Below are 27242 nucleotides of genomic sequence, written 5' to 3'. Positions count from 1 at the left end.
CTCAGAATACAACAGTTTAGAAGCATATACAGTGGACCCCCGCATAACGATCACCTCCAAATGCGACTAATTATGTAAGTGTATTTATGTAAGTGCGTTTGTACGTGTATGTTTGGGGGTCTGAAATTGACTAATCTACTTCACAATATTCCTTATGGAAAAAAATTCGGTCAGTACTGGCACCTGAACATACTACTGGAATGAAAAAAGTTCGTTAACCGGGGGTCCACTGTACATATAAAGATACACAACCTATCCCTCCAAACTGCCAATATCCCAAACCCCTCCTTTAAAGTGCAGGCATTGTACTTCCCATTTCCAGGACTCAAGTCCAACTATATGAAAATAACCGGTTTCCCTGAATCCCTTCACTAAATATTACCCTGCTCACACTCCAACAGATCGTCAGGTCCCAAGTACCATTCGTCTCCATTCACTCCTATCTAACACGCTCACGCACGCTTGCTGGAAGTCCAAGCCCTTCGCCCACAAAACCTCCTTTAGCCCCTCTCTCCAATCCTTTCGAGGACGACCCCTACCCCGCCTTCCTTCCCCTATAGATTTATATGCTTTCCATGTCATTCTACTTTGATCCATTCTCTCTAAATGACCAAACCACCTCAACAACCCCTCTTCTGCCCTCTGACTAATACTTTTATTAACTCCACACTCCGAATTTTCTGCATAATATTTACACCACACATTGCCCTTAACCCTTTGAGGGTTTTCGTCGTACTAGTACGTCTTACGCGTAGGGGTTTTTGACGTACTAGTACTCATAAATTCTAGCGGCCTCAAATCTAGTGGGAGAAAGCTGGTAGGCCTTCATATGAAAGAATGGGTCTATGTGGTCAGTGTGCACAGTCTAAAAAAAATCCTGCAGCACACAGTGCATAATGAGAAAAAAAAAACTGACCATTTTTTTTGAATAAATCAGCGAATTTGCAGTGTATTTTCGTATGGTATTTATTGTTGTATTCTAGTTTTCTTGGTCTCATTTTATAGAATGGAAGACATATTACAGAAATTGAGATGATTTTGACTGGTTTTACAAAGAAAGGTGCCTTGAAATTGAGCTCAAAGTAGCAGAAATGTTCGATTTTTACCAAACTTCAAAAGTAAACAAATCGTGCCAAGCGTGCAATACACGTAAACTGGTGAGTCTAATATTCTTTCACCAGTGCACCAATAATATTTATACCATTTTTTACACTAATGCAGTAGTCTGCATAACAGTAAATCTTATATTTTTTGTGAAAATAAAAATTCAAAGTGGAAAGCAAAAGAATATAAGAGGGGCCTTGAGACGTGACTAATGACTAGAGGAAATGTCATTTTAGTGCCAGGAATGTCTTTCTTGTTTATTCTGGACCCTATTCGGAAATTGGCATCTTTTGAAATTTGTGTGAAATTGGCAAAATTGCTAAATTCTGACCACTGTACTGGATAGTTGAATTTCATAAATGAGTGGTTTCTTGCACCCATTCGATAGAAAAAATGGAGTTCTAGCGAAATATTCATGTTTTTTGTCGACTAGTACAGTGAAATTGGCCGAAAATGGGGCTCAAATTGGGCAAAATCGCCGATGCGTAAACATCGCCGAGACCGCTAACTTTGCGAGAGCATAATTCCGTAAGTTTTCTATCAAATTTCAAACTTTTGGTGTCTTTATGATCGGGAAAAGATTCTCTATCTTTTCATAAGAGAAAATAATTTTTTTTTTTTTTTAAATTTGGCTGACCCTGAGAACGAGTTTCGGAGAGGGCCTGTCGACCCTCAAAGGGTTAAACAGGACATCTCCACTGCCTCCAACCATCTCCTCGCTGCTGCATTTACCACCCAAGCTTCACACCCATACAAGAGTGTTGGTACCACTATACTTTCATACATTCCCTTCTTTGCCTACATAGATAACGTTTTTTTGACTCCACATATACCTCAACGCACCACTCACCTTTTTTCCCTCATCAATTCTAAGATTAACCTCATCCTTCATAAATCCATCCGCCGACACGTCAACTCCCAAGTATTTGAAAACATTCACTTCTTCCATACTCCTCCTCCCCAAGCTGATATCCAATTTTTCTTTATCTAAATCATTTGATACCCTCATCACCTTACTCTTTTCTATGTTCACTTTCAACTTTCTACCTTTACACACATTCCCAAACTCATCCACTAACCTTTGCAATTTTTCTTTAGAATCTCCCATAAGCACAGTATCATCAGCAAAAAGTAACTGTGTCAATTCCCATTTTGAATTTGATTCCCCAAAATTTAATCCCACCCCTCTCCCGAACACCCTAGCATTTACTTCCTTTACAACCCCATCTATAAATATATTAAACAACCATGGTGACATTACACATCCCTGTCTAAGACCTACTTTTACCGGAAAATAGTCTCCCTCTCTTCTACACACCCTAACCTGAGCCTCACTATCCTCATAAAAACTCTTTACAGCATTTAATAACTTACCACCTATTCCATATACTTGTAGCATCTGCCACATTGCTCCTCTATCCACTCTGTCATATGCCTTTTCTAAATCCATAAATGCAATAAAAACTTCCCTACCTTTATCTAAATACTGTTCACATATATGCTTCAATGTAAACACTTGATCTACACATCCCCTACCCATTCTGAAACCTCCTTGCTCATCCACAATCCTACATTCTGTCTTACCTCTAATTCTTTCAATTATAACCCTACCGTAAACTTTTCCTGGTATACTCAGTAAACTTATTCCTCTATAATTTTTACAATCTCTTTTGTCCCCTTTCCCTTTATATAAAGGGACTATACATGCTCTCTGCAAATCCCTAGGTACCTTCCCCTATTTCATACATTTATTGAACAAAAGTACCAACCACTCCAACACTATATCCCCCCCTGCTTTTAACATTTCTGTCATGATCCCATCAGTCCCAGCTGCTCTACCCCCTTTCATTCTACCTAATGCCTCACGTACCTCCCCCACACTTACATTCTGCTCTTCTTCACTCCTAAAAGATGGTATACCTCCCTGACCAGTGCATGAAATTACCGCCTCCCTTTCTTCCTCAACATTTAAAAGTTCCTCAAAATATTCTCGCCATCTACCTAATACCTCCATCTCCCCATCTACTAACTCCCCTACTCTGTTTTTAACTGACAAATCCATAGTTTCCCTAGGCTTTCTTAACTTGTTTAACTCACTCCAAAATAATAAAAATATGCTAATAAAATAATAAATTTACTTAAATAAAAAATTAAAATATCATTTCTCTTACATTTTCAATAATAAAAATAATAATAGTAAGGAGCGAAGAACGCTGTTTGGCTTGTGTTGTGGTGGCCTACCTGGAGGGTGATCTGACCTGGAGGATGTTCTGGGGGTCAATGGCCCTGCGGCCAGTCCATGACCAGGTCTCGCAGTGGATCAGGACCTGATCAACCAGGCTGTTACTGCTGGCCATATGCAAACATATAAACCACAACCCCTCACACGTTTTTGTTTAATTTTCACAAAATACAAGTACATATACCAAATGATGTGCAAATGTATATGAAGCAGGTACTGTATACAAATTACATCCAAGTTCCTTTCATTTTTTAACCTTGATTATGGAAGGGAAGATAAGCAGAGGGTACATTAACACTGGTGGGAGTTGCTCTCAGGGACAAGTGATGATCCTGTCAACCCAGAATATGCAAATCATTTATTGTCACATAAAAACAAAAATAGAAAATGTAAGTGGTTTAGTTGGCAATGCACTTGCCTCATGCATGTGAGTATTCAGGTTCAATCTTCAGCATGGAGGGAAACATTAGGCATGTTTCCTTAATCCTGATGTCCCTGTTCACCTAGCAGTAAGTAGGTACCTGGGTGTTAGTGTACTGCTGTGGGTGGCATCCTGAGGGACATGATTAAAGGACCACAATGGAAATAAGACAGACAGTCCTGGATGATGCACCGACTCCATTGGGTTATCCTGGGTGGTTAACCTTCCTCTGGGTTAAAAATCCCAGCAAATCTTTATTACTGATACATGGTATACACAATAAACACAAGTTTCTGTATTCTCATTATATTTAGTTTCCTCTCATTGTAACACTGATTATTCAAACGTAAGGAAACAAAGGATATATAAATCTTGGAGTTTCCTCTCGATATGTATATAAACAATATCTCTGGTACCCTCACATTTTGACACATGATGTAAAGGACAGAAAATGCTGCAAGTATTAACTGTAATGCAAGAAATAATTAATTTAGTAACATTTGTTAGCTTGCCTGTGACTCCTGTGGTGATAAACAATTTATATATACAATGGTCTCTTGAGTTACAATGGTCTTGAGTTAAAACATTTTTGAGTTACAATTTACCCTCACACAGGAATTTAGTTTTGAGTTGTGATGAAAAATTTCGCATATGATACACAATGGTTAGGCAAGCATGGGTGATCCTCAGCCCAGAGACAAGATAGTGATGAAAATGTCTTAATTGGAGTTAAGGTGGAGGGTGTGATGGAGGTGAAGTAGGAGGGAGGGAGGAAAGCAAAGGGAAGGAGGGAGGAAGGCAGAGGAGAGAGGGAGAGAACATGTAACAGATGAGGGCAGTGGGAGACTACAACAAGTGTAAATATTAAGTCTACAGTTATTTACCAATCTCCGCCAGTCCTGTCCTGTCCTGCCCTGGTCTGCTCTTTTCTGCCATGCCCTACCAGCTGTGGTCTACCTACCCTTCCCTCCTCCTCTACTCTGCTCTGCCTGGATATAAGCCTATGAAAGATAGGCTTACTCTGCTGTTGGGTCTCTATGCCTCTGGATATTTCAAGCTGAAGGCTATGCTTGTTTATCACTCAGAAAACACCATTGTGTTCAAACAACATAAAATATCCATGGGCAAGTTAGTTGTGTTCTGGCATCTTAAAACAAATTATCATAAAACCATGTATTTTGGGGTTTTAGTTTAGTCCTGAGGCACAATACATCTTCTGAAACAAATTAATATCATAACTCAAAGAACCACTGTAACCTGTGTATACTGTGGTGGCACTATAAACTTCAAGCACAAACCATTTTTCATGACAAGACCTCAAGACTACCCTGTCAGTTTCTTGTTTTATTAATGTACTTTCCACACTTGAATATCAATCGCTAACATATTCAACATTCATGTAAATACCCCTAGGGTAAATGAATAACTGTTAATGGCACAGTATTGTGTAGTTAGTGAATTTACTCATTGCTACCCTTCTTGTACTGGCTTTCAGGTATTTTTCCTTACACAAGTGCTCCTTGAATTATGATGAGGTTACGTTCCAATGAACTCATCGTAAGTTGAAAAAATCATGTCGAATATGAATATGATTTGCTAAATAACTAAATAAATAAATAACTACTGAATAAGTAAATAAACAAATAATTACTGTAACTAAATACAGTAAATCATCAATTAACACTCAGTCCTCTTAAAATGTTTTCACTATTACACTACTGCAAAATTGCAGCATATTTTTTTATGAGCATTCTATAAAATTTACCTAACATGGTGCTACTTCTGGAGAAAAAACTTTGGAGCACCACGAGCTGGATTAAGGGAGTTTCCCCATCTGTCTAGTGAGCTCGTGGGCAGCCTGCCTGTGGGTCAGTCCATTGTTTTTGTGGGGGAGGCCTAGCTTCCTTCCCTGCCTTCCTTGTCCCACTTCTCAAATCTCAGTGGTCTGAACATACGTGTCCCGTATGATTCTCAGATCTCTGTTGTGAAAGTTTATTTAGGCACAGGTACACATAAGTACAATTATCACACACTGTGTAAATTGTCTAAATTAGTTGATTCCTGCATACCAGTCAATGCATGCAGTTCTTTCTTATCAATAAGTCACTATGACTTTTTTTGGGGGGTGTTATATCTTGGAAATTGGTCATCCAGTGTTATTTAACTATTGTACGAGAATATGATCATCACTTAATATTATAGCGCGAAAGTCCCCGTTTATAGCTAGAATAGAGACTTTCAGCGTTATATTATTATCTGTTAAAATATAAAAAATACCATGGTATTGTCCCTATTTTATTATTATTATTATTATTAGGTAGGATTTCTTATGTATATACAGCATACGAGTCTCGGAACCATCCGGTGAATTGCTCAATTGTTTATGTCCGGCTGACTGACGTTTGGGTCAGGTGATCCAACCTGACGACGGGCCAACAGACTGGCAGGTAGTCAGTCCGCTCCCTGCTCTAGCCTTGACAACTGATCGTATATTGGTTCTCTCTTAGGGTGTACAGTTTGAATGGGTTTGAGAATTAGGCTCTAGAGCTGACTCAGTTTGTTCCTCATGGCTCTGAAAGATTCTTTTGATATTTATATTCTTGGTCAGTTCAGTAATCCATATAGATACGTCTTCTCAGACAAACTCTTGCTTTCTACTTCCTTTACGGCCGGATTCAAAGGTCTTGTTGAATCTTGTATATTTTGTAGTTTGAGTTTACTGTCTTGTTAAGACAAAGACGTAAATGTTAGTGGAGACTTAATTACAGGAAGAATAATTAATCTTCCCTATTAATGTGATATTTCCATGATTTTGAACTAAATATGTATATTGTAAATTTATTGTACAAAGTATTAAGATAATATCTGGTACAGAGAAAAGATAAAGTATTGTATTTAAATACTTTAATAAACTTGAATATTATTCTATGGAGTTTCCCAGTCGAAATTATTTTCCCTAGACTCTAAAATACCTTTAACTAACTCTGATCCCAAATCTTGTTGCCTATGAAGAAAATAGTAAGACCACATTCTGAAGTTCTTTATAAAATTTCTTATTCGCAACAAATGGGGTACCTGTCCTGGATCTCTGTTGCTCTAAGGCATTGATCAAAAGAACAATATTTAAGCTATATACTGGGAATTTATCTTTAGTTAATTTCAAAATTTTGATCATGGAAGATCACATTAAAGAGTTGTTTGAAGATTTAACATTGTCAAAACTGGACTCCTTGAAACTTCAAACGTGCTGGCAGATAGCCCGTAAATTGGGAGTACCATACGATAGTTATTACACAGCCAATACCGTAAGGGCAATAATTAGAAACAAATTGTTTCCGGGGGCCTCTAATGATCATGTAGCAGAAGATTCTGACTCTGAAAGTTTAGTTTCTCAAGTAAGCTACAAGTCAAGATTCGAAGTATTAGAAGAACAATTTCAAGGAGTTGATCTTGAAATTGAACCCGATAGATTAGGTCCCGCTTTGGCTTCTAGTAAAGTAGATGAAGTATGGCAGGGTGCAGCCGCTGTTCCGCATTCGCCTGTTACTGAAGGAATTCCTATTAATGGTCAGTCTGTCCCTCACCAAGGTGCACGTCCAAAGGAATATCCACGTACCGCCAGTTCAATTCCCTCATTTTCGATACCGTCGGGGCATATTTCTCAAAGCCAGTTTGAGAAATTAGAGAGACTATTTATTTTACAGACTGCTCAAATTGAGGCTCAACGTAAATTAAATGAAGAAGACTTTTAAAGGGAAACGCTCCGCTATATAAGACAACAACAAGGTAATGTGAGTGAAAGATGTACTGAATCCTCAAATGATGCTTTCAATATACAAAAAGCTGCATCTATGGTTCCAAGGATTAATGACGGAGATTTAGATACTTATTTGGAAGTCTTTGAGAATCAGGCGTCCTGTGTGCGCTGACCCCGACAACACTGGGCAACCTTATTACATACTACATTGTCTGGTAAAGCTCGAAGTTGTACAGCTACGTTACCTTTTGAGAAGTATGTGAATTATGATTCCGTTAAGAAGGCTATCCTCGAGGCTTATGATCTCCTCCAGTAAGTTATCAAAAAACCTTTAGAGCATTAAAACGCCAGCCAACTCAGTCGTATGTAGATTTTGCACGTGAAAAGAAAATCACTTTTGAGAGATGGTGTAGAGCTTCTAACTGTAAACCTATGGAAAATCTTTCCCAGTTGATCCTGCATGAGGATTTCTATAATAATTTACCAGAAGACTTGCATAGGTATTTGATTAGTTGCCCCATAGTAAATATACTAGAAACAGCCTCACTCGCCGATAATTATGAAATATCTCAACAATTGATTGGCGAAACAAAAAGTAAGGAAACAGTGACTAAATACGCCCCTAAGAAAGGACGATCTAATCTTATAGAGATGCGTTGCATACAGAATCCTTGCCCGACCTAACTCTAGGAAAAGTTCAAAACCCACTAAGGCATAACAGTGAGTTGAACTGCACTTATTGTAATAAAAAAGGGCATTTAAGGAAACACTGTTATTGGCTAGAGAGGGATACCAGAAACGAGCGACTTCGTTTCCCAACTCAGGTAATATCTTCATCAACAACTCAAAAGAAACTGAACCCTAGTACCGAACAAGGTTCGCAAGAGCGAATCAGTAGTCATTCAAGATGACTCAATACTAGAGCTATTTCAGAACAAGATATTCACTCAGCTATGAGTCCCTACTTTGCTAAAGTGAAAGTTGGGATAGACGAGGCTCAATTAGTTGAAGTTAATTCCTTCCGTGATACTGGAAGTTATTTAACCTTATTAAAGGAGGGCATACTTCCCGTAAGTGATATGACTCACACCAAGCTAGATGTGTTATTAGAAGCCTATGGAGGCGCCATTATAAGAGTGCCTCTTCACGGGATATACATCCAAACACCAACCTATACTGGCTTTGTGTCGGTAGGTATATCCAGTGAAACTTTTCCTATTCAGGGCATTGACTTACTCACAGGCAATGATCTAGACTATCCGGGTATAAGCCAAGAGCCTCTAGTTATTGATAATGATACTGATATTAACTATGCCATAGAAGCTCGAAAAGAGGCTCCTACCTTATTTCCTCTCAATGTTATAACTAGAGCAATGTCTAGAGCGCCTCAAAATCCTTTGTCAACTGAAGTCCTAAGTGAAGGCAAGGATTTAGGTCTCGGTTTATTGTTCAGCCGATCCTTACAACCCGGATCTTCAAATCTGAAATATTCTATGATCGGCCCTTTTCAAGATTCTGATATTAAAATGCTATCGAAAGAAGATTTAATAAGGGATCAGTTCCTTGATCCATCCCTAGAGAAATTACGAGAGATAGCTATTACAGAAGACGACGCCCAAGACCTGGACAATTGTTACTATCTTGCTAATGGTATATTAATGAGAAAGGAAAAGTCTCTTTTGTCTTCCGACGATCATCTGTCTACCAGCAAACATCTAGTAGTGCTACCTAACACCTTTAGAGAATTGGCTATTAGTTTCACCCACCACAGTCCCATGGGAGGGCATTTGGGAGTGAAGAAAACGCTGGGAAAAATAGCCAAGCATTTTCATTGGCACAGAATGAAGGAGACTGTGGAAAGCTATCTAAAAAGTTGTCAAGTCTGCCAAGTGACCGGCAAACCTTCGCACACACCTCCACCAGTTCCCCTCATTCCGATTCCTGTCGTGGTGAGCCCTTCTCACGCCTGATAATAGATTGTGTTGGTCCGTTACCCAGGACTAAACAAGGGAATCAATATCTGTTTACAATTATGGATGTCGTTACTCGATATCCAGAGGCTATCCCTTTGAGAAAAATTAATTCTCGCATCATTGTTCGAGCTTTGCAAAAATTTTTCTCTCGGGTGGGGATTCCCTGAATAATTCAATCCGATCAAGGTTCAAATTTTACCTCTAAGATTTTTCGCGATGCCTTATCTCGCCTCGGAATTAAGTCCGTATTTTCTGTTGCTTATCACCCTCAGTCACAAGGAGCCCTCGAACGATTTCATCAAACATTAAAATCAACGTTGAGAGCGTACTGCGAGCAGTTTTCCCGAGATTGGGACGAGGGAATACCATTTCTCTTGTTCGCCTTAAGGGAAAGCGAACAAGAAAGCACTGGGTTTAGTCCATTTGAATTAATTTACGGACACCAAGTACGCGGCCCCCTCGCCATACTAAAAGATTCATGGACCGGAAAATCAGAACCCTCGTTTAAAACAACTCCAACTCTAATGCAAAAACGTTTATCACAACTGAGGAAATTAGCCTCAAAAAACTTAGCTAAGGCCCAATCCAAGATGAAGCATTGTTATGACAAACACGCACACTCTCGCTTCTTTAAACCAGGTGACAAGGTGATGGCACAGAAATTTTTACCTGGACACGCTCTGCAACCTAGATACGAAGGTCCTTTGGAAGTGATTGAGTGGCTCAATGAGGTAAATTATGTACTACGAACTCCAGGAAAGAGAAAAGCAAAACGTACTTATCACATAAACCAACTTAAGGCTTACCATCCTAGTATCATACCAATTACGACAGTTCTTCCTTTAGCTGAAACTGAAAATGTACGTCTGCCCAGCATCTCTAAAGCCATAGAAGTACGTTTAAAAAATTCAGAGACACTGCAGTCTCTTGATACCTTTCTTATGGACCTTGATTTGAAAAAAGCAAAAAGATATCAAAGACTTGATATTACGTTATGAGGTTTTATTCGATGACATCCCTAGGTGTTGCATATTGGGAATTCACGACATAGATGTACAAGGAGCTAAGCCTTGCAAACAGTCACCTTATAGGGCAAGTCCACTCAAACAAGAAGCATTAAACAAAGAAGTAGAATTCTTGTTGTCCCATGGACTCATAGAACGGAGTAAAAGTCCGTGGGCCTCACCCTGTATATTAGTTCCCAAGCCTGATGGAACTTCTAGAATGTGCACTGATTATCGTAAGGTTAATGCTCTCACGGTACCGGATGGTTTCCCACTGCCCCGTATTGATGATCTAATAAACAGAGTATCAGGAGCCGCCTATGTTACCCGCCTGGATTTATTAAGGGGCTATTACCAAGTGCCGCTTACCCAGCAAGCCCAAGAAATATCCGCATTTACTATACAAGGCGGATTATTCAATTATCGCGTTATGCCCTTCGGGTTGTGTAACGCGGCCTCTACCTTTCAGCGCCTGATGAACCTGCTGACCAATGATTTAGAAGGAGTGGATGCATATCTAGATGATCTTGTTATATATAGCAATGAGTGGGAGCAACATTTAATTCGCCTGGAAACCTTATTTAAGAAGTTAGAAAAGTACAACTTCACCATAAATTTAGCCAAGTGTCAGTTTGGACAAGCCAAGATTAAATACCTCGGTTTTTGTATAGGCCAGAGCGAGGCACGTCCTGTTGATGTAAAAGTTAGGGCCATTGCCAAGTTTCCTATCCCTCAAGATAGAAAGTCTGTACAGAGGTTCCTTGGAATGACTGGCTATTATTGACGTTTCTGTCCTAATTTTTCTCAGGTTGCGTCTCCTCTTACTGAGTTGACCAGTAGTAAGATGAAGTTTTGCTGGTCGAAAGATTGTGAGATAGCTTTTAATCGGTTGAAGCGGTTGCTTTCTTCGTCACCCGTATTGAAAAGTCCTGACTTTAATCAACCCTTCTATTTGCATATTGATGCCAGCGGATATGCTGTGGGGGCGGTGTTACTTCAGAAATCCCCCTCTACTGATATTTTGCATCCTATATCTTATTTTTCTTCAAAGTTGAAACGTCACCAAAAGAATTACGCCACTGCAGAGAAAGAAGCTCTTGCCCTAGTAATATCTTTGGAACATTTTGATGTTTATCTGGGAACCTCTCCCCATAAAATTATGGTATTTTCTGATCACAACTCTTTAATTTATATTAATTCTATGAAATCGAAGAACACCCGGATCCTCAGGTGGGCTCTGAGGATCCAACCTTATTTGATTAGTATTCAACACTTAAGTGGAACTCTTAACATAATTGCTGATGCCCTTTCTCGCCACTGAAAAAAAATATATATACTATACCTTAAAATGTAAAGTTAAGAGATGAGTACTCTTAGAGCCTAATTTATATATATATATATATATTATATATTTTTTTGTTAATGATTTTCTTTTATATTGACAGTATGATTATGAAAACCGTTTCGTTGAGGGGACGAAGTATTAAGTCCACATGGATGACCCTGACAGTCATATGTCTTTGACTCCTATTCTCGAATTGTGATGGATGCCACTCCAGATAGTTCTTCCGGCCATTGCTCCAGAAGCTCATCCTCTGGCAAATAACCATGCTGATCGAGTTCTTTCATCTTCATTCTCCCGTCGTCCTACATGCCTTATTTACCAAGAGGACGCTTACTATAAAGGAGATATGACTGTGGACGCTTGCAAACTCCCTACTGCGGCCTATTGTCGTATGGGGGGGGTGTTATATCTTGGAAATTGGTCATCCTGTGTTATTTAACTATTGCAAGAGAATATGATCACCACTTAATATTATAGTGCGAAAGTCCCCGTTTATAGCTAGAATAGAGACTTTTGGCGTTATATTATTATCTGTTAAAATATAAAAAATACCATGGTATTGTCCCTATTTTATTATTATTATTATTATTATTAGGTAGGATTTCTTATGTATATACAGCATACGAGTCTCGGAACCATCCAGTGAATTGTTCAATTGTTTATGTCCGGCTGACTGACGTTTGGGTCAGGTGATCCAACCTGACGACGGGTCAACAGACTGGCAGGTAGTCAGTCCGCTCCCTGCTCTAGCCTTGATAACTGATCGTATATTGGTTCTCTCTTAGGGTGTACAGTTTGAATGGGTTTGAGAATTAGGCTCTAGAGCTGACTCAGTTTGTTCCTCATGGCTCTGAAAGATTCTTGGTCAGTTCAGTAATCCATATAGATACGTCTTCTCAGACAAACTCTTGCTTTCTACTTCCTTTACGGCCGGATTCAAAGGTCTTGTTGAATCTTGTGTATATTTTGTAGTTTGAGTTTACTGTCTTGTTAAGACAAAGACGTAAATGTTAGTGGAGACTTAATTACAGGAAGAATAAATAATCTTCCCTATTAATGTGATATTTCCATGATTTTGAACTAAATATGTATATTGTAAATTTATTGTACAAAGTATTAAGATAATATTAGGTACAGAGAAAAGATAAAGTATTGTATTTAAATACTTTAATAAATTTGATTATTATTCTATGGAGTTTCCCAGTTGAAATTATTTCCCCTAGACTCTAAAATACCTTTAACTAACTCTGATCCCAACTCTTGTTGCCTATGAAGAAAATAGTAAGACCACATTCTGAAGTTCTTTATAAAATTTCTTATTCACAACAGGGGGTTATCCTAGGTAATTTACACTATGTATGATAATTGTACTTATGTGTACCTTTACCTAAATAAACTTACTCTGCTCAAATGAAAGCTTGCTGGAAACAATACTTATACATAAATTGTGAGGGCAGACATGAACTGCACCTGTCCATGAGAGGCTCTCTCAGTGTCTATATACCCTCTAATTATCTTTTCATTAATAAAGGTTAAGAAATGAAAGTAACCTGTATGTAATGTGTAAACAGTACCTACTTCAGCTTCTCTCTCCTATGTGCAGGTTATTTGTGTACTGTTCCAGTCATGGTACTGTGCCTTTTTGTTCTTTAGTGTTTGTAACAGGTGGTGGTGTTAAGGGCTGCCAATGTGCAAGCATCCCATGCACCCTTCCCTATAGACTGTCATTTTTTTGTTGAAAATGCAAGGGAAATGAGAGACGGGCTTGACCCTGAAACCGTCGCAACCCTCATCCCAACAATAACAACACATGTTCAGAACCTTGAAAAGCTTTTCTCATGATTGTATAATTTTTTTCACATTTTCTTGTATAGCTTACATTTAGTACATTATAATGGGTATTATTCTGAACACATTTATTTAGTAAAAAATCTCACGTTAGCCATTAAAATACGGTACTTTTTACTGACAGCTGTGGCAGGTAATAGTTGTGTTACTGCTTGTCATGTTCTGTGATGCCAGTGAGAAGCTCTTAATCCAAGGAACTGGACTTGCCCTCCTCTTCCTTGGTTAGAGCCCGAATGCCTCCCAGGCACTATACGACCCCTATGGGTTTAGTACTTTCCCCTAAATATAATAATACTGCTTGTCATATGTTTGCACAGGTATTGTACAGGATTGCATCAATCATCCCACACATTTCCAGATCAACAAGCGATGACAACAGCAATGAATTAGCTCATGGTGCTTTACCATCACCCTTATAATGTATTGAAGAGTAAAAGGAGACCAAAGACACATTATAGAATTTCTGACTACTCCAGTACAACCACTGACTTCAGTTCCAGAGCCTCAACCATCTACCTCAGCTAACAATCCCCAACCTTCCACCTCAGCCCAGTAGGGCCACTGCATCCCTCTCCACTGTTCACAATCATTGACATATAACAGTAACCACAATATAAGGTAGGAAATATTATTTCTGTAACATCTATAGCCTTAAGCAATGCATTAGACATAATATATCATGACACTGAACAACAATTACATTATCAGTTTTATATTTTTAAGATTTGAAGACCTAAAAAACAAGTCTGTCATTTTTGAAGGTCCAAGGAATGTAACCCTATTTTTCTCAGAAGTTCTTCAGTTTGTTTTACATGATTTATTCTTACAATTTTCAGGTTAAGTAGTTTAATATCTTTATTACGCACCATATGCCCATTCTGTGGGCAATAGTCAAAAGATTACAGAGGTACATAATTTTCAGGTATGTAACTACCGTGTTAATCGACTGTCAGCTGTACCAGTATTTAAAAGTAAATACATAAATCAATACAAGTTATGGGCTTACTGTCTTCATGCTTGGTAATTATCTTAAGTTTCATCTCCATCATAAAGTCAAAATATCGTAAGTCAAACTAATGTAAGTCTGGGAGCACCTGTATATTTACACCATCATACATAAACACCATGACATCATCGAAAAATTGCCACAATTTTTCAACCGTCACTTAGTAAAAACGTCATAGAAGATCGTATCTTAATTGACAATCTATTGTGCGCTTGCACATATATGTATGTAAATTGCTAACACACATGTAAATATAAATAAGTAATTTTACCTTATTCCTAGTAAATCTCCTTTATAGTATAACAATAAGATATTATCTCCTTTATGGTATAATAATAATAATGTTAAAGGACCCCTATGGAAATAAGTTACTTTGTCTGACTTTTTTTGGTTATCCTAGGTTCTCTACACATATGCAATGCATGATAATCTATGTAACTATTTGTGTATACCTGAATAAACTTACTTAAACACCCCCCCCACACACACACACACACATACACACAAACACAGGAGCTATGACTCGAGCCCTGCAACCACAATTAAGCGAGTGTAGATGCACACACAAACACACACACATATTCACTTCCACAAACACACATGCACACAGTGAAGAGGCGGGGCAAGGAACTATGATTCGACCCATGCAACCACAATTAGGTGAGAACACACACCATAAGAAGGGCGCTTCTAATATTCTAGTCATAATAAGCATTGGTTGAAAGCTTTAGTTAGATATAAAACATTAATGTAGTAGTTACAGTGGCTGTCAGGGGAGTGAAAGTCTTGGTGAGTGCCGCATCTCCATGGCTCCAGCTGCCTGGACAGTGCCACATGTCTAGCCAGTGCCACGTGCCTTGCCAGTGCCACATGCCTTGCCAGTACCACGTGCCTTGCCAGTGCCATGTACCTTGCCAGTGCCACGTGCCTTGCCAGTGTCACGTGTCTAGCCAGTGCCATGTGCCTGGACAGTGCCACATGTCTGGCCAGATCCATGTGCTTGGCCAGTGCCATGATATTATGATGGATGGTGACAGTGTTCTGGGTAGTGGACAATGCAACAGTTTTTTGTGTAACCTTACAAGTTAATATTAAGTAAGCAGTAGAAGTAAAGGTAGAATAAGTGGTAGAAGTAGACACAGGTAGAAGAACAGACATCACTAGTCACAGTAACAGTGAGATAGAATCTTAGGTGGAACCAGTCACAAGTAGAACTAGTCAAATGTATTTATTTATTTATTAATTTGAACATGATACAGTGAAGTACAAAGTTATTACAGTGCAACATGCCAAAGCCCCTTGTATGCAGAGCATTATGGGCAGCTTAAAATTAACTTAAGATTAACTAAGCAATGATATATTCAGTGGTAAAAACATTATTGTAAACAGATAACAATTTAGCACAAGTGAGTATTACAAAGACAGGTCATATGGTCATTTACTGTGTTGCTGAGCATTCAGTAGAATGGAGTATTTTGTTAGGTAATTATTATTATTTATTATCACACTGGCCGATTCCCACCAAGGCAGGGTGGCCCGAAAAAGAAAAATTTTCACCATCATTCACTCCATCACTGTCTTGCCAGAAGGGTGCTTTACACTACAGTTTTTAAACTGCAACATTAACACCCCTCCTTCAGAGTGCAGGCACTGTACTTCCCATCTCCAGGACTCAAGTCCGGTCTGCCGGTTTCCCTGAACCCCTTCATAAATGTTACTTTGCTCACACTCCAACAGCACGTCAAGTATTAAAAACCATTTGTCTCCATTCACTCCTATCAAACACGCTCACGCATGCCTGCTGGAAGTCCAAGCCCCTCGCACACAAAACCTCCTTTACCCCCTCCCTCCAACCTTTCCTAGGCCGACCCCTACCCCGCCTTCCTTCGGGGTCGGCCTAGGAAAGGTTGGAGGGAGGGGGTAAAGGAGGTTTTGTGTGCGAGGGGCTTGGACTTCCTGCAGGCATGCGTGAGCGTGTTTGATAGGAGTGAATGGAGACAAATGGTTTTTAATACTTGACGTGCTGTTGGAGTGTGAGCAAAGTAACATTTATGAAGGGGTTCAGGGAAACCGGCAGGCCGGTAATGTAATTAAAAAATAAAGTTTCATTGGGTCACAGGTTAGACATTTATGAGATACAATAATGAGAAACATTTACGAGATACAATTTATGAGATACAATTATTCAGTATTTATTTAGTTGTGGTTGAGTAAGTGATTTTTGAGAAGTGACTTGAATTTATAAACAGTGTTTCTTTTATATTCACAGGTAATGAATTCCAGATTTTAGGGCCTTTTATGTGCATTGAGTTTTTACATAGCGTGAGATGGACACGAGGAACATCAAAGAGTGATCTGTGCCTTGTGTTATGGTCGTGTGTTCTGTTGAGGTTGGTAAGGAGACGTTTGAGGGGAGGGTTAATATCAGAGTTAAGTGTTCTATGTATGTAGTAGGTGCAGTAATAAGTACGGATGTTTTGTATAGTGAGTAGGTTTAGAGTTTTGAATATTGGTGGAGTGTGCTGCCTGTAGTGGGAATTTATCATCATTCTGACTGCAGCCTTTTGTTGGGTAATTAGTGGTCTGAGATGGTTTATTGTTGTTGAGCCCCATGCACAAATTCCATAGGTGAGATAGGGGTAAATAAGTGAGTGATATAGAGCCAGGAGGGCTGACTGTGGAACATAGTACTGTATCTTCGATAGTATGCCTACGGTCTTGGAAATTTTTTTGGAAATTTGTTGTATATGTGTTTGAAATTTGAGTCTATTATCAAGGTGGATTCCTAAGAATTTTCCCTCAGTGAGTTTTGTGATAGGTGATCCGTTTATCATTATGTTAAGAGGGACATCTGAAGCTCTGTTACCAAACTGAATGAAGTAGGATTTGTCAATATTAGGAGTAAGTTTGTTAGTACTCATCCAGGTAGATATTTTCTGTAATTCGGTATTTACAGTATTGGCTAGCATGACTGGGCTCCGGTGAGAGAAGACGTATGTAGTGTCATCTGCAAATAGTGTGGGTTTGAGTAGTTGCGATGCATTTGGTAGGTCGTTTATGTATATGAGAAAGAGAAGAGGGCCTAGGGCAAATGTAGAACCACATGTAGAACAAATCACAGGTATATCCACCAGTCACTAGAAGTCACAGGTAGAACCAGTCACTGGAAGTCACAGGTAGAACCAGTCACTGGAAGTCACAGGTAGAACCAGTCACTGGAAGTCACAGGTAGAACCAGTCACTGGAAGTCACAGGTAGAACCAGTCACTGGAAGTCACAGGTCGAGCCAGTCACTGGAAGTCACAGGTCGAGCCAGTCACTGGAAGTCACAGGTAGAACCAGTCATTGGAATTCACAGGTCGAACCAGTCACTGAAAGTCCCAGGTAGAACCAGTCACTGGAAGTCACATGCAAAAGCAGTCACAGGTAGAACCAGCCACTGGAAGTCACATGTAGAACCAGTCACATGTAGAACCAGCCACAGGTAGAACCAGTCACTAGAAGTCACAGGTAGAACCAGTCACTGGAAGTCACAGGCAGAACCAGTCACAAGCAGAACTAGTCACTGGAAGTCACATGTAGAACAAGTCACAGGTAGAACCAGTCACTGGAAGTCACATGTAGAACAAGTCACATGTAGAACCAGTCACTGGAAGTCACAGGTAGAACCAGTCACTGGAAGTCACATGTAGAACAAGTCACAGGTAGAACCAGTCACTGGAAGTCACAGGTAGAACCAGTCACTGGAAGTCACAGGTAGAACCAGTCACTGGAAGTCACAGGTAGAGCCAGTCACTAGAAGTCACAGGTAGAACCAGTCACTGGAAGTCACAGGTAGAACCAGTCACTGGAAGTCACAGGTAGAACCAGTCACTGGAAGTCACAGATAGAACCAGTCACTGGAAGTCACAGGTAGAACCAGTCACTGGAAGTCACAAGTAGAACCAGTCACTGGAAGTCACAGGTAGAACCCGTCACTGGAAGTCACAGGTAGAACCCGTCACTGGAAGTCACAGGTAAACCCAGTCACAAGCAGAGCCAGAGACAGAGCCACAGACCCAGAGGTAGAGCAACAGAGGCAGAACCACAGAGCCAAAGGTAGTGCCAGTGGTAGAGCCAGAGGTAGAGCCAGCAGTAGAGCTAGAGGCAGACCCAGTGGTAGAGGCAGAGCCAGTGATAGAGCCAGAGGCAGAGTCAGTGGTAGGGCCAGAGGGAGAGCCACTGGTAGAGCCAGTAACAGAGCTAGTGGTAGAGCCAGTAGCAAAGCCACAGGTAGAGCCTGTGGTAGGGTCAATGGTAGAACCACAGTGAGTTGTACAGCCACAGAGCCAGTGGAAGAGCAGAGGTAGAGCCAGAGTTTGAGCAACAGAGCCAGTGGTAGAGCCAGTGCTAGAGTCACAGGTATAGCCAAAAGGCCAGAGGTAGAGCCACAGAGCCTGTAGTAAAGCCACAGAGTCAATGGTACAGGTAGAGCCAGTGGATGAGCCACAGTGCCAGTGGTAGAGCCAAAGGAAGAACTACAGGTAGACCCAAAGTTAGAGCCAGTGGTAGAGGTAGAGCCACAGATCCAGTAGCAGAGGTAGAGCCACAGATCCAGTAGCAGAGGTAGAGCCACAGATCCAGTAGCAGAGGTAGAGCCACAGATCCAGTAGCAGAGGTAGAGCCACAGATCCAGTAGCAGAGGTAGAGCCACAGAGCCAGTGGTGGAGCCACACAGTTGTAGAGCAAGTTTTAGAGCCAGAGGTAAAGCAACAGAGCCATTGGTACAGCCAGTTTTAGAGCCAAAGGTAGAGCCACAGAACCAGTGGCAGAGCCAGAGGTACAGCCAGAGCTAGTGGTAGAGCCACAGAGCCAGAGGTAGAGCCAGTTGTAGAGCCACAGAGCCTGTTGTAGAGCCAGAGGTAGAGCCAGTGGTAAAGACACAGAGCCAGAGGTAGAGCCAGTGGTAAAGCCACAGAGCCAGAAGTAGAGCCAGTGGTAGAGCCAGAGGTAGAGCCCACAGATCCAGTGGTTGAGCCAGAGATAGAGCCACAGCAAGAGATAGACCCAATGGTAGAGCTTGAGGTAGAGCGTGGTAGGCCCACAGAGCCAGTGGCAGAGCCAAAGGTAGAGCCACGGAGCCAGTGGTAGAGCCAGGGATCCAGTGGTAGAGCCAGTGGTAGAGCCAGAGAGCCTCACCTGTGAGGAAGGCAATATCATCAACATCATGGTCACTCATGGTTGTGTCACGAGAGAAGGCAACACCTCGGCGCCCTCCTAGACGCAGTTCCACGCTAATCTTGCTGCGCTGGACGGGTGCTCTGCGGCTCTATACACTGATGGAGGGGCTCTAGTGGGAGGGAGACATGATGGAGGAGGAGGCTGGGCCCGGCAGACAACACCAGCAGACGATATTATTCCATCACGATGGAGTAAACACACAGCTCCCGCCATCTACATTCTGCCCGCCAAATTACCTGGGTTTTTTTTTTCCTGGTTCCCGCCAAATTTGACTTGTCTCGTTCCTGCCAAATTTGATATTTTTAATAATAATATAAGTCCCAATATGACTCGGTTTTTAGCAAGTCGCTAAGCAGATTTAGTCGAAGGCCTATATATTTTTTTATGAGAGACACACAGAATTTGGCAGACTATCTGATGTTATCCTGACGCCAAATGACTTCGAACAGGCGATAAATGACATGCCCATGCACTCTGCCCCAGGACCAGACTCATGGAACTCCATGTTCATCAAGAACTGCAAGAAGCTCCTATCACGAGCTTTTACCATTCTATGGATGGTAACAAATTCTCACTACAGGCAGCACACTCCACCAATATTCAAAACACTCAACCTACTCACCATACAAAACATCCATACTTATTATTGCACTTATTACATACATAGAACACTTAACTCTGATATTAACCCTCCCCTCAAACATCTCCTTGCCAACCTCAACAGAACACATGACCATAACACAAGGCACAGATCACTCTTTGATGTTCCTCGTGTCCATCTCACACTATGCAAAAACTCAATGCACATAAAAGGCCCTAAAATCTGGAATTCATTACCTGTAAATATAAAAGAAACACTACCTGTTTATAAATTCAAGTCTCTTCTCAAAGATCACTTACTCACTCAAAACCAAATAAATACTGAATAACTGAACCTTATAAATTGTATATCCTATATGTTACTCACAATTATATCGCACAAATGTTAAACCTAAAACCCAATCTAACTTTGTTATTTTTTTAAATACACTACCTAACAGAATACTCCATACGACTGAATGTACAACAATGCATGCAACCATATGACCTGTCTTTGTAATACTCATTTGTGCTTTATAGTTATCTGTTTACAAAAATGTTTTATCACTGATTTCATCATTGCTTAGTTAATCTTAAGTTAATTTTAAGCCAGCCCGTAATGCTATGCATATAAGTGGTTTTGGCATGCTGCTCTTACCTGTATTTTTTTGTACCTCTGTATGTATGCTAAAATTACTAAATAAATAAATAAATAAATGGAGAGGGAGCATGGACACGGGGGTCGTCCCACAGTTATTAAAAACAACAGACATAGCCCCACGCCATAAAGGGGGCAGTAAAGCAATAACAAAGAACTACAGACCGATAGCACTAACATCCTATATCATAAAAATCTTTGAAAGGGTCCTAAGAAGCAAGATCACCACCCATCTAGATACCCATCAGTTACACAACCCAGGGCAACATGGGTTTAGAGCAGGTCGCTCCTGTCTGTCTCAACTTCTGGATCACTACGACAAGGTCCTAGATGCTCTAGATTCTAGAAGACAAAATGCAGAAGTAGAATATACACAGACTTTGCGAAAGCCTTTGACAAGTATGACCATACTATAATAGCGCACAAAATGCGTGATAAAGGAATAACCGGAAAAGTTGGTAGATGGATCTATAATTTCCTCACTAACAGAACACAAAGGGTAGTAGTCAACAGAGTAAAGTCTGAGGCAGCTACGGTGAAAAGCTCTGTTCCACAAGGCACAGTACTCGCTCCCATCTTGTTCCTCATCCTCATATCTGACATAGACAAGGATGTCAGCCACAGCACCGTGTCTTCCTTTGCAGATGACACCCAAATTTCCACGATGACACTCTTCAGGTCGCTTGTTCTATCTAGGCTGGAATATTGCTGCACACTAACAGCACCTTTCAAGGCAGGTGAAATTGCTGACCTAGAAAATGTACAGAGAACCTTCATGGCGCGCATAACGGAGATAAAACACCTCAATTACTGGGAGCGCTTGAAGTTCCAGTGTGTGTGTGTGTGTGTGTGTATGTGTACTCACCTATTTGTACTCACCTATTTGTGGTTGCAGGGGTCGATTCATAGCTCCTGGCCCCGCCTCTTCACTGATTGCTACTAGGTCCTCTCTCTCCCTGCTCCATGAGCTTTATCATACCTCGCCTTAAAACTATGTATGGTTCCCGCCTCCACTACTTCACTTTCTAGGCTATTCCACGGCTTGACTACTCTATGACTGAAGAAATACTTCCTAACATCCCTTTGATTCATCTGAGTCTTCAACTTCCAATTGTGACCTCTCGTGTCTGTGTCCCATCTCTGGAACATCCCGTCTTTGTCCACCTCGTCTGTTCTGCGCAGTATTTTATATGTCGTTATCATGTCTCCTCTGACCCTCCTGGCCTCCAGTGTCGTCAGGCCGATTTCCCTCAACCTTTCTTCGTAGGACAATCCCCGTAGCTCTGGGAATAGTCTTGTTGCAAAAATTTGCACTTTCTCTAATTTCTTGACGTGCTTGACTAGGTGTGGATTCCAAACTGGTGCTGCATACTCCAGTATGGGCCTGACGTAAATGATATACAGAGTCTTGAACGACTCCTTACTGAGGTATCGGAACGCTATCCATAGGTTTGCCAGGCGCCCGTATGCTGCAGCAGTTATCTGATTGATGTGCACCTCAGGAGATATGCTCGGTGTTATACTCACCCCCAGATCTTTTTCCTTGAGTGAGGTTTGCAGACTTTGGCCATCTAAACTATATTGTGTCTGCGGTCTTCTTTGCCCTTCCCCAATCTTCATGACTTTGCATTTGGCAGAGTTAAACTCAAGGAGCCAGTTGCTGGACCAGGCTTGTAGCCTGTCCAGGTCTCTTTGTAGTCCTGCCTGATCCTCATCCGATTTGATTCTTCTCATTAACTTCACATCGTCCGCAAACAAGGACACTTCTGAGTCTATCCCTTCCGTTATGTCATTCACATATACCAAGAACAGCACAGGTCCTAGGACTGACCCCTGTGGAACCCCGCTTGTCACAGGCGCCCACTTTGACACCTCGTCACGTACCATGACTCGTTGTTGCCTCCCTGTAAGGTATTCTCTTATCCATTGCAGTGCCTTTCCTGTTATGTGTGCCTGATCCTCTAGCTTTTGCAGTAGCCTCTTGTGAGGAACTGTGTCGAAGGCCTTCTTGCAGTCCAAAAAAATGCAGTCGATCCACCCCTCTCTCTCTTGTCTTACTTCTGTCACCTTGTCATAAAACTCTAATAGGTTTGTGACACAGGATTTTCCCTCCCTGAAACCATGCTGGTTGTCAATTATACACTTGTTTCTTTCCAGGTGCTCCATCACTCTCCTCCTGATGATCTTCTCCATGACCTTGCATACTATACACGTTAGTGATACAGGTCTGTAGTTTAGTGCCTCATGTCTGTCTCCCTTTTTAAAAATTGGGACTACATTTGCCATCTTCCATACCTCGGGGAGTTGCCCAGTTTCAAATGATGTGTTGAAGATCTTTGTTAATGGTACACACAATGTCTCTGCTCCCTCTTTAAGGGCCCATGGAGAGATATTGTCTGGTCCCACCGCCTTTGAGGTGTCAAGTTCGCATAGCAGCTTCTTCACCTCCTCCTTGGTTATATGTACCTCATCCAGCACTTGCTGGTACACCCTCCTGCTCTTATTTCCTGGAATCCTACTGGTTTCCACTGTAAATACTTCTTTAAATCTTGTGTTGAGCTCCTGACATACCTCCCGGTCGTTTCTTGTGAATTTCCCATCACCCTTCCTCAGTCTGATTACCTGGTCCTTGACTGTTGTTTTCCTCCTGATGTGGCTGTACAACAGCTTCGTGTCAGTCTCGACTTTCGATTCTATGTCATTTTCGTATTGCCGCTGAGCCTCCCTTCTTATCTGTGCATATTCGTTTCTGGCTCTTCAGCTAATCTCTTTATTTTCCTGAGTTCTCTGTCTTCTGTACCTTTTCCATTCTCTAGTACACCTAGTTTTTGCCTCCCTACACCTTTGGGTGAACCAAGGACTCGTTCTGTTCTTCCCATTATTTCTGTTTCCCTTGGGAACAAACCTCTCCTCTGCCTCCTTGCATTTTGTTGCCACATAGTCCATCATTTCTTGTACTGGTTTTCCTTTCAGTTCCCTCTCCCACTGAATGTCTTGAAAGAAGTTCCTCAATCCTGAGTAGTTCCCCCTTTTGTAGTTTGGTTTTTCCCACCCTATTCCTGCTGCTCTCTCCACTTGGAGCTCAACTATGTAGTCAAAGCACAGAACCACATGATCACTAGCTCCCAGGGGCCTTTCATACATGATATCCTCGATGTCAGAACTACTCAAGGTGAATACAAGGTCCAGTCTTGCTGGTTCATCCTCTCCTCTCTCTCTGGTAGTGTCTTTAACATGTTGATGCATGAGGTTTTCCGGTACCACATCCATCATCTTGGCTCTCCATGTTTCGGGACCCCCATGGGGCTCCAGGTTTTCCCAGTCAATCTCCTTGTGATTGAAATCACCCATAACTAGTAACTTTGCTCCCCCCATGTGTGCTCTCCTGGCCACCTCGGCTAGTGTGTCGACCATTGCTCTGTTGCTCTCATCGTATTCTTCTCTTGGCCTCCTGCAGTTCTGTGGTGGGTTGTACATTACTGCAATTATCACCTTATGTCCCTCAGACTGGATTGTTCCTACTAAATAGTCCCTTTCGCCCGTGCCATCCATTCCTTCCATTTTCTCAAACCCCCATTGGTTTTTAATGAGAAGTGCAACTCCTCCTCCCCCTCTCCTCCCTCTGTCTTTCCTGAGGATTTGATATCCGGATGGAAAGATTGAATCTGTTATTATTCTGGTGAGTTTTGTTTCTGTGAGTGCTATTATGTCTGGGGATGTCTCCTTGATTCTTTCGTCCCACTCCTCATACTTATTTGTTATTCCATCTGCATTTGTATACCACACCTTCAACTTCTTTTCTAAGATTGTGGTCTGGGAGGTATATTGGGGTTGGGGAAGTGGGAGACCTGATAAGGAACTATGGGTGGTTGCTGTGGGGGTGGAGTTTGTAATGTAGTGGGTGGGGGCATTGGATGTGGCATGGGTGTTTTTGGTTTAGAGTGTTTGGTTGCACTGGGGTTGACCTGGTTGGGAGGCTTCTATAGGAAGTTGTGAGGGAGGCTGTATTTAATCTTCCTGTGTCTGGGATCTCCTGTAGGAGGGCCCGGTGGCCTGGTGGCTAAAGCTCCCGCTTCACACACGGAGGGCCCGGGTTCGATTCCCGGCGGGTGGAAACATTTCGACACGTTTCCTTACACCTGTTGTCCTGTTCACCTAGAAGCAAATAGGTACCTGGGTGTTAGTCGACTGGTGTGGGTCGCATCCTGGGGGACAAGATTAAGGACCCCAATGGAAATAAGTTAGACAGTCCTCGATGACGCACTGACTTTCTTGGGTTATCCTGGGTGGCTAACCCTCCGGGGTTAAAAATCCGAACGAAATCTTATCTTATCTTATCTTATCTCTTTCTTCCTTTTGCCTTTGTACCATCTCTCTCAGTTTCTGCCTTTCTGCTTTTGTTCTGTCGCAGTCGAGATACACCTTCCTGTATGCCGGCATGTCCCTTAATTGTGCTTTCTCCTGCAGGATCCTGTTCCGAGTCGATTCTGCCTTGAAGGTCACTTTCACTGGCCGGGTTCTTTTTTTGACCCCAATGGAAATAAGTCACTCTGTCTGACTTTTTTGGGTTATCCTAGGTTCTCTACACATATGCTGCTATGTATGATAATTCTATGTAACTGTATTGTGTATACCTGAATAAATTTACTTACTTACTTACTTACTTACTGACAAACCCCCCTATTCTCCGAAAATTTTCCAGCTGGGTCATGTCATTTTCTCCTATTGCTTTCATGATGCTTTCAATTGCTTTTTTCCCCCTTGTTTTCTTGCTTCATATGATTCCCCTTCAACTTCCTGGAGCCCATACACAAAGACTGACCTCACCCTTTCATTCTCCCACTGCATATCCCTGTGTATCCCCTCATTCAATTTGATTTCCTCCATTGCAGCTTTCCTTTCTTCAGTTTCACTAGCTAATGTACTTGGGCTCAGTGGCCTGTCATTTTCCCTTCTCGGCTTTCCCTGGGCTCTGCTGTGGTCTGTTAGGGCCTCCACATATAGCTTAGCTCTTTCATTTACTACAGTCTCCACTGATTGAGCTTCTACATGCAGTTTTGCTCCTTCTTTCCCTACAGTCCCCTTATTTGTGACTGAGGTAGCAGTCTCTGTTGTCAATCCCAAAATGTTCATTAGTTCTTTAGGCTGTTTCAGATTTTTCAGTTCCTCTTCTAAACTCTGTATCCTGGCCTCTGCTGCTTTGACTTGCACCTCCCACTTCCTGCTTTCCATGTCTATCCTCTCTTCCATTCTCATGCTAAGTTCTTCTAGTTTCTTTTCCCATTCATGTTCCCTTTTTGTGAGCTCTGCTGCCCAATCTTCCTTTGCAGTTTCCTCCTCCTGTCCCTTGGTTTTTCTTGTTGCTCTCTGGCAACCCATTTTTGTTTTATCCTGATTCCCTCAGAGTGGGAAACCTATGTAATTCTGTATGTTAGGTTAGTATTGTGTATGTCAGAGTGTGGGGGGGGAGGTAGTGGAGGAACTGTGGCTATGCGGGAGAGTAGTGGGGAGGGGGAGTGAGAAGGAGATAGAAGCAAGTGGGTGAGTGGGAGAGGGAGAGGGGGAAGGAGGGAGAGGTGGGGAGGGGGAGGTGTGTGTGTGTATGTGTATGTGTATATGTGTGTGTGTGTGTGTGTGTGTGTGTGTGTGTGTGTGTGTGTGTGTGTGTGTGTGTGTGTGTGTGTGTGTGTGTGTGTGTGTGTTAATTACCATTTTGTCCAAGGCACATGTCGATTAGACACTAGGCCTATTGCATGTGTGTGTGTATGTGTGTATGTGTGTATTCTGTGTGTGTGTGTATGTGTGTATTGTGTGTGTGTATTGTGTGTGTATTGTGTGTGTGTGTGTGTGTGTGTGTGTGTGTGTGTGTGTGTGTGTGTGTGTGTGTGTGTGTGTGTGTGTGTGTGTGTGTGTGTTTGTGTGTGCGTGCATGTGTGTACTCGTGTGTGTGACCCAATTAATATTTGCACTAATAACCCATTACAGTTGTGGCCAGGTGTAGACGTGTGAATGGCTCATTACTTTGTAATTTGTTCATGATTGTAACCATGTATATACGTGTAGATGGTTCATTACCTTTGTAACT

General features: G+C 41.5%; 1 protein-coding gene across 4 annotated transcripts in view; it reads right to left on the bottom strand.

Annotated features, from left to right (window-relative positions):
- Positions 1 to 27242, bottom strand: part of LOC128697093 (endoplasmic reticulum aminopeptidase 1-like) — a 196058-nt gene that overhangs the window by 143518 nt on the left and 25298 nt on the right. For 2 of the 4 annotated variants that reach the window (XM_070095299.1, XM_070095298.1), the window contains exon 1: positions 19879 to 20146. The exons of the other annotated variants lie outside the window; for them this stretch is intronic. Coding sequence is in view for 1 of the 2 variants with exons in the window: in XM_070095298.1 (XP_069951399.1) it covers positions 19879 to 19918 (40 nt within the window). In the remaining variant the exon portion in view is untranslated. Of the gene's footprint in view, positions 1 to 19878; positions 20147 to 27242 lie in introns of those variants that run through there. 4 annotated transcript variants of the gene reach the window in all.

This window comes from Cherax quadricarinatus, chromosome 49 (assembly GCF_038502225.1).
Source record: "Cherax quadricarinatus isolate ZL_2023a chromosome 49, ASM3850222v1, whole genome shotgun sequence".
In the NCBI taxonomy this organism is placed as follows: Eukaryota; Metazoa; Arthropoda; class Malacostraca; order Decapoda; family Parastacidae; genus Cherax; species Cherax quadricarinatus.
Note: the sequence above shows the minus strand (reverse complement) of the source record. Positions and strands in the feature narration are given on the sequence as shown.